We start from the raw sequence: 8,737 nt of genomic DNA on the forward strand, positions 1-8,737 counted from the left end.
GTTCCAGCACACAGTACCGCGCCAGCCCCGGATCCCCATGTACTTCAGTCCCTCAGCCCCAGTACCGCACCAGTCCCCAGTACCGTTCCAGCCCCCAGTACCGCACCAGTCCCCGTACCGTTCCAGCCCCCAGTACCGCACCGCAGTAACCCCATGTACATCAGCCCTCAGCTCCCAGTACCGTTCCAGCCCCCAGTACCGCACCGCAGTAACCCCATGTACTTAAAGTCCCTCAGCCCTTAGTACCGCCCAGCCCCAGAAGCCCCCTCCCCCCAGGACGTAGGCTGGGAGTGGTAAAATCTGACTATTAATGAAGTGAGTGGCAGGGTTTGTCATCTTTAATGGATGACAGACTACTCGGCGTGTACTATGAATGACCCGCCCGTGTTGTGGCCTATACCTGTCTGTCTCTCTTCCTTCCTGCCACGCCCACTGCCACCTCTCCCATCACTCATCATGTCTACCACGGCCACGCCCACCACGCCTGTCACCACGGCCACGCCCACCTCGTCTGTCACCACGGCCACGCCCACCACACTTACCATCAGCACCACCACAATCATGCCTACACCCACTACACAAACACCCCTATACCGACCACCCAACCTCCACCCACGCCCACCACACTTACCATCAGCACCACCACAATCATGCCTACACCCACTACACAAACACCCCTATACCGACCACCCAACTCCCTCCCACCCACGCCCACCACACTTACCATCAGCACCACCACAATCATGCCTACACCCACTACACAAACACCCCTATACCGACCACCCAACCCCTCCACCCACGCCCACACTTACCATCAGCACCACCACAATCATGCCTACACCCACTACACAAACACCCCTATGCCGACCACCCAACTCCCTCCATCCTCCACCCACGCCCACCACTCACACCCACACGCCACCCTTCACTAGCCACACCTATCATCCACACTCGGGTATTATTCCCATTACACCCATACGCCACCTCACTTTGCCACCGCACCCACCACCCACACCTCCACCCACCACCCACACCCACCACCCTCACCTACACACACCCACCACCCACACACCTCCACCCACCACCCACACCCACCACCCTCACCACACACACCCACCACCCACACCTCCACCCACCACCCACACCCACCACCCTCACCTACACACCCACCACCTCACCTACACCCACCACTCACACCCACCACCCACACCCACACCCACCACCCACACCAACACCTTTATACCCACACCTATACCCACCACCCACACCCACCACCCACACCCACACCCACCACCCACACCACACCCACCCACCACACCCACCACCCACTCACACCCACCACCACACGCCACCCCACCACCCACACCTACACCCACCATCACCTACACACACCACCCACACCAACCACACCTACACCCACCACCCACACCTACACCCACCACCCACACCTACACACACCCACCACTCACACCACCACTCACACCACCCACCCACATACACCCACCACCACACGCCACCCCACCACCAACCTACACCCACCACCACTCACACACACCCACACCAACCACACCTACACCCACCACCCACACACACACCACCCACCACACCCACCACTCACACCCACCACCACACACCCACCACCACACCTACACCCACCACCACACGCTACACCCACCACCACCTACACCCCACCACCAACACCACCACCTCACCACACACACCACCCACACCAACCACACCTACACCCACCACCCAAACCTACACCCACCACCCACACCTACACCCACCACTCACACCCACACTCACACGCCACCCTCACACCAACACCTAAACCCACGATCTTAATCCACCACTGCCACCCACACCACACCCACCACCCACATCTACACCCACCACTGAAATCCACCACCACACGCCACCCACACCTACACCCACCACCCACATCTACACCCACCACTGAAATCCACCACCACGCCACCCTACACCAACACCTAAACCCACGATCTTAATCCACCACTACCACCCACCCCTACACTCAAATCCACCACTCACACCTACACCCACGACCCTAATCCCACTCACCACCCACCCCTACACTCACCACCATCACATCTACACCCACCAACCACTACACCACCACCACACCTGCACCCACCATCACACCTACACCCACCACTACACCTACACCCACGACCCTAATCCACCACTCACACCTACACCCACACCTTAATCCACCACTCACCACCCACAGTCACACCCTCAGCCACCACTCACACCTACACCCACGACCCTAATCCACCACTCACCACCCACAGCCACACCCTCAGCCACAGTATCTATGGTCAGACACACGCCTCACTTTTACCTCACCTCCACAATACACAACAAACACCACCTGGTCTCACATTTAACTATTTTTTCCCCACGACTCAAACATGAATGGGGATTTACGGTAAATATTCCCCCATTTTACTCATCCTGGGAATCGGATTCATGTTCGCTTTTGTTAAGGTAATGGGTTGGAGGGAGCTATGGAATGGGTGGGGAGGTTGGGTAGGGCTATGGGATGGGTGGGGTAATGGGTTGAGGGAGCTATGGATGGGTGGGTAATGGGTTGGTAGGGAGCTGTGGAATGGGTGGGTAATGGGTTGGTAGGGAGGCGGGATGGGGGGTATGGGTGTAGGAAGCGGGATGGTGGGGTAATGGGTTGGAGGGAGCTATGGATGGGTGGGTAATGGGTTGCAGGGAGCTGTGGAATGGGTAGTAATGGGTTGGGTAGGGAGCTATGGGATGGTGGGGTAATGGGTGGGTAGGGAGCTGTGGAATGGTGGGGTAATGGGTTGGGTAGGAGCTATGGGATGGGTGGGTAATGGTTGGTAGGGAGCTGTGGAATGGGTGGGAATGGGTTGGTAGGAGCATGGGATGGGTGGGGTAATGGGTAGGAGCTGATGTGTTGACAGCAGCTGATTTGTGTTGACATCAGCTGATCTCTGTGAATCAGCTGATCTCTGCTGACATCAGCGGATCGGTGTTGACAGCACTGATGTGACATCAGCTGATTTGTGTTGACATCAGCTGATCTCTGCTGACATCAGCTGATCTCTGCTGACATCAGCGGATCGGTGTTGGCATCGGCTGATTTGTGTTGACATCAGCTGATTTGTTGACGTCATTTGGTGTTTATGTCCGTCAGTTCTGTTGGAATAATGTGTATTTTGTTAACATCTTAAATTAATTTATGTTGGTATCAGATAAATCTCTCTCCAGGATTACGTCACTCCTTCCTTGAACAACCTCTACCTTACCTACAACAGTTTCATCAAATTAGTGAACGCATTAAGGTATTTTGTTCACACACACAATGGCAGTAATTGATCATAAACAAATATATTACACGGGCAGGTGTGTTGGTCAGGTGGGTCACAAAAGCCTTGACCATGAGTCACTGTGTTGTGTGTCAGTCATGCGTCTGGCAGCGCGTCTGTGATTGTTATTGATAGTCAGCTGACGTACCTAACATGCCATGGCCTAGGATCACACGACACATCTTGAGCTGAAGATTTACGATTATATATAAAAAAAAACATTTATTCTACCGCTTAATATTACCTGACAAAATGCATACCGACTTGTACAAAGACTCTACTATAACTTAATTATTTGTTCTTTAATCTTTAGTTTAGAGGAAATTGATAATATACGAACCTTTTAAGACTCTCGACTTGGTTGTCTCTATGTTTGGCTCAGTAATCTTCTAACTAATTATACTGAAGATGAGGGCGAGGATAGGTTAGGTAAGATTAGGTTAGGTTAGAGTCCCCGGACACTTTGGCAGACATCTTGTTGTGGTCAGCTCAGGTGTTCAAAGGTCAGCCCAGGTACTCAGGTCAACTCAGGTTGTAGACAGTCAGCTCAGGTTATCGACAGTCAGCTCAGGTTATCGACAGTCAGCTCAGATTGTAGACAGTCAGCTCAGATTGTAGACAGTCAGCTCAGGTTGTAGACAGTCAGCTCAGGTTGTAGACAGTCAGCTCAGTTTGTAGACAGTCAGCCCAGGTGTTGAAAGGTGAGCTCAGGTGATTACAGGTGCTGTTGTGGAGCTCTGCAGGTAAATAAATAATGAAGTCATGCTTTCAACGGTGGACAACTGAAGGAAAGAGCATTAGATGATATTTGTCAGTGTGATAATAATAATAATGTGTGTGTGTGTGTGTGCGCGCGCGTGTGTGTGTGTGTGTGTGTGTGTGTGTGTGTGCGCGCGCGTGTGTGTGTGTGTGTGTGTGTGTGTGTGTGTGTGTGTGTGTGTGTGTGATCAGTGCTTAATAGTCTCAGGTGAGTGACGGTCGTAAATTAACCACGTACACAGCTGTCTAGAGATACATAGCCACGTACACAGCTCAGAGAGTACATAGCCACGTACACGCTGTCCAGAGAGTACATAGCCACGTACACAGCTGTCTAGATACATAGCCACGTACACAGCTGTCTAGAGAGTGCATAGCCACGTACACAGCTTCTAGAGAGTACATAGCCAAGTACACAGCTGTCTAGAGAGTACTGATCACTGAACTGCCAGCCATGTTACGTGTGTGTGTCCCGCCAGTATTCTGTACACGTTCCTACACCTACCCTACCGCCTGCCCTCCCTGCCACCCCCGCCTCCCTCCACCCTGCCTCCCTCACCTCCCTGCCACCTCTGCCTCCCTGCCACCCCGCCTCCCTGCCACCCCGCCTCCCTGCCTCCCTGCCTCCCGCCTCCTGTCTCCCTGCCACCGCCTCCTGCCACCCCGACCTCCCTGCCTCCTGCCACCCCGCCTCCTGCCACCGCCTCCCTGCCCCACCCGCCTCCTGCCTCCCTGCCACCCCGCCTCTCTGTCTCCCCTGCCGTCCCTGGGCATCCTGCTGTACTGTTGTTGTTGTTGGTACAGCTGCAGGTGCTGGTTATGTGGGGAGGGAGAGGATGTGGGGGAGGAGGTAAGGGAGGGCAGGAGTCAGGTAACGTCGCTCTATTGATTATATCGAGGTGTGTGTGTGTACCACCTGTGTGTACCTGTGTACGTCCTGCCCCGGGCGTAGTACACACTAGTGTGTATCGAAGTGCGTCCTTCAGAGGTATTACACACCTGTGTACTTGTGTGTGTCCTTCCCGGGGATTAATACGCACCTATGTGTGTGTGTGTGTGTGTGTGTGTGTGTGTGTGTGTGTGTGTGTGTGTGGTCATTATATCATCCAGAGTTTTACCCTCCTCCCCCTTTCCACACCCCTTTCCCTTTCCCTTCCCCCACACACCTTTCTCCTCCCCTCCCCACACATACCCTCCCTTCCCTTCCCCACACATTTCTCCCATCCCCCTCTACACACCCCTTCCTTTCCCCTTCCCTCCACACACTTCTCCCATTCCTCTCCTCCTCTCCCCACACCCTCCCCTCTTCACCCCTCCCCCTCCCCCTCTCCCTCCCCCTCCCTCCCCTCCCCCCTCCCCTCCCTCCTCCCCTCTCCCTCCCCTCCCCCTCCCTCCCTCCCTCCCCTCCCCTCCCTCCCCTTATTATAAACAGACAGCAGTTTGTAATTCATGTGTTATTGTGAGGCGGCTCATAAATATATACTGATAATTGTTGTTGTTGTTGTAGTTGTTTGGTGGTGGTGGTGGTGGTAGTGGTGGTGATAGTGTTATTGTTGTTGTTGGTGGTGGTGGTGATGGTGATAGTGTTATTGTTTGTTGTTGGTGGTGGTGGTGATAGTGTTATTATTGTTGTTGTTGTTGTTGTTGGTGGTGTGGTGGTGGTGGTGGTGGTGAGTGGTGGTGATAGTGTTATTGTTGTTGTTGGTGGTGGTGGTGGTGGTGATAGTGTTATTGTTGTTGTTGTTGGTGGTGGTGGTGATAGTGTTATTGTTGTTGTTGTTGTTGTTGGTGTGGTGGTGGTGGTGGTGGTGATAGTGTTATTGTTGTTGTTGTTGTTGGTGGTGGTGGTGGTGATAGTGTTATTGTTGTTGTTGTTGTTGGTGGTGGTGATAGTGTTATTGTTGTTGTTGTTGTTGTTGGTGGTGGTGTGGTGGTGGTGGTGGTGATAGTGTTATTGTTGTTGTTGTTGTTGTTGGTGGTGGTGGTGGTGGTGATAGTGTTATTGTTGTTGTTGTTGTTGGTGGTGGTGATAGTGTTATTGTTGTTGTTGTTGTTGTTGGTGGTGGTGGTGATAGTGTTATTGTTGTTGTTGTTGGTGGTGGTGGTGGTGGTGGTGATAGTGTTATTGTTATTGTTGTTGTTGTTGTTGGTGGTGGTGATAGTGTTATTGTGTTGTTGTTGTTGGTGGTGGTGGTGATAGTGTTATTGTTGTTGTTGTTGTTGTTGTTTTCCATTGGTGAATTTTTTTCTTTTAAATTCTTACGCTTATCGTCTGTTAGGTTGTCATAATAATTCTTCTTCTTCTTCTTCAACTGTCATCATCATCATCATCTTTGTTTCACTGTAGTTAACAAAGCTTCTCTCTTTTTATTCATTTTCATCTTGTTCTGTGTGTGTGTTTGTCGATCAAACATAAAACAACTAGATTATTGTTTTTGTAATGCCAACAGGTAGTGGATGGTTGTGTTTGTGTGTGTGTGTGTACGGGGAGCAGGTGTTTGTGTGTGTATGTGTTTTGTTTGTGTGTGTATGTATGTATGTGAGTTTAGAGTAGTGTTTGATGTAAATGTTTGTGTATGTAATGGATGTGTGTGTGTGTGTGTGTGTGTGTGTGTGTGTGTGTGTGTGTGTGTGTGTGCACAGGTGGTGGGAGCAGTGTGTTTAAGTTGTGTTTCCACCTCCTGCCACAACACCTATGGGCAAGTATCGGTGCTAGGTTAGTTAGGTTAGGTAGGTTAGGTTAGTGGTGTGAGTTAGTAGTATACAGGAGGTCTTCACGGTGTTTATATGACTGTCGTGTGTGTGTGTGTGTGTGTGGGACGGAGAGAGATACAGATAGGTAGAGAATGAGAGAGGTAGAGAGAGAGAGAGAGAGAGAGAGAGAGAGAGAGAAATGAGAGGTAGAGCAAGTGTAGATAAGAGAGAGAGAGAGAGAGAGAGAGAGGAGGCCTAATCACCATCGTGAAATTTTTGGAAAACTGGTGATGGTGGCACTACCTCTTTAATTTGTTGCCGCCCAGCCCGCCACCCAGCCTGCCACTCCACCCCTGCTGACAACCCTGTTGCTCCAGCCTGCCGCCCAGCCCCCACCCAGCCTGCGCCCAGCCTGCGTCCGCCCACCGCTTTGCCGCCACAGCCTCACCTATCCTGCTGCCCAGCCTGCCACCCATCCTGCTGCCCACTCCTGCCGTCCAGCCTGCTGTCCATCCTGCCACCCAGCCTGCGTCAGCGCGCCAACCTGCCACCCAGCCCGCCGTCAACCCGCCACCAGCCTGCCGTCCAGCCTGCCACAGCTCTGCCCCAGCCTGCCACCCAGCCTGCCGTCAGCCCACCCAGCCTGCCGTCCAGCCTGCCACCCAGCCTGCCGTCCAGCCTGCCACCCAGCCTGCCGTCCACCTGCCACCCAGCCTGCTGTCCAGCCTGCCACCCAGCCTGCCGTCCAGCCTGCCACCCAGCCTGCCGTCCAGCCTGCCACCCAGCCTGCCGTCCAACCCACCACCAGCCTGCTGTCCAGCTCGCCACCCAGCCTGCCGTCCAGCCTGCCACCCGCCTGCCGCCGTCCAGCCTGCCACCCAGCCTGCCGTCCAGCCCGCCACCCAGCTCTGCCGTCCAGCCCCTGCCACCCAGCCTGCCGCTGTCCAGCCTGCCACCCAGCCTGCCGTCCAGCCCGCCACCCAGCCTGCTGTCCAGCCTGCCACCCAGCCTGCTGTCCACTCCCGCCCGTCGCCACCCAGCCTGCCGTCCAGCCTCCCCAGCCTGCCGTCCAACCTGCCACCCAGCCTGCCGTCCAGCCTGCCACCCAGCGCCACACCAGCCTGCCGTCCAGCCTGCCCAGCCTGCCGTCCAGCCTGCCACCCAGCCTGCGTCCAGCCGCCACCCAGCCTGCGCCCAGCCTGCCACCAGCCTGCTGCCCAGCCGCCACCCAGCCTGCCGTCCAGCCTGCCACCCAGCCTGCCAACCCAGCCTGCCACCCAGCCTGCCGTCCAGCCTGCCACCCAGCCTGCCGCCCAGCCTGCCACCCAGCCTGCCGCCCAGCCCGCCCAGCCTGCCAACCAGCCCGCCACCAGCCTCCCATGCAGCCTCCCACCCAGCCTGCCACCCAGCCTGCCACCCAACCTGCCACCAGCCTGCCACCCAGAGTGCCACCCAGCCTGCCCAGCCTCCCATGCAGCCTGCCACCCAGCCTGCTACCCAGCCTGCTGCCCGACCCATGACCCAACCTCCTCCACCCAGCCTGCCACCCAGCTTGCTGCCCGACACGCCACCCAGTCTGCCACCCACGAGGGTCTAGGGTCACCGCCCTCTGCTGATCGCCCTGCCTCCGCCAACCTTCCTCTCCCCTCCACCACACCTCCCTCACCTCCACCACACCTCCCTCACCCTCCACCACACCTCCCTCACCCTCCACCACACCTCCCCTCACTCCACCACACCTCCCACCATCCACCACACCTCCCATCACCCTCCACCACACGTCCCCACCCTCCACCACACCTCCCCACCCTCCACCACACCTCCATCACCCTCCACCACCCCTCACCCCACCACACCTCCCACCCTCCTCCACCAGACCTCCCATCACCCCCACCACACCTCCCATCTCCACCACACCT

General features: G+C 55.5%; 1 protein-coding gene across 1 annotated transcript in view; it reads left to right on the forward strand.

The window, feature by feature from the left end:
• Nucleotides 1–8,416, forward strand: part of LOC121870476 (proline-rich extensin-like protein EPR1) — a gene marked incomplete at its 3' end in the record, with an annotated part of 8,994 nt that extends 578 nt beyond the window's left edge. Inside the window, exons 2-3 of the mRNA XM_042372311.1 lie at nucleotides 1–218; nucleotides 7,196–8,416. The exon at nucleotides 1–218 is cut by the window's left edge and continues 239 nt beyond it. Of these exons, the coding sequence (XP_042228245.1) occupies nucleotides 1–218; nucleotides 7,196–8,416 (1,439 nt within the window). The remainder of the gene's footprint in view (nucleotides 219–7,195) is intronic.
• Between the last annotated feature and the right edge of the window lie 321 nt (nucleotides 8,417–8,737).

Source organism: Homarus americanus, unplaced genomic scaffold (genome assembly GCF_018991925.1).
Source record: "Homarus americanus isolate GMGI-L3 unplaced genomic scaffold, GMGI_Hamer_2.0 scaffold47522, whole genome shotgun sequence".
NCBI lineage: Eukaryota > Metazoa > Arthropoda > Malacostraca > Decapoda > Nephropidae > Homarus > Homarus americanus.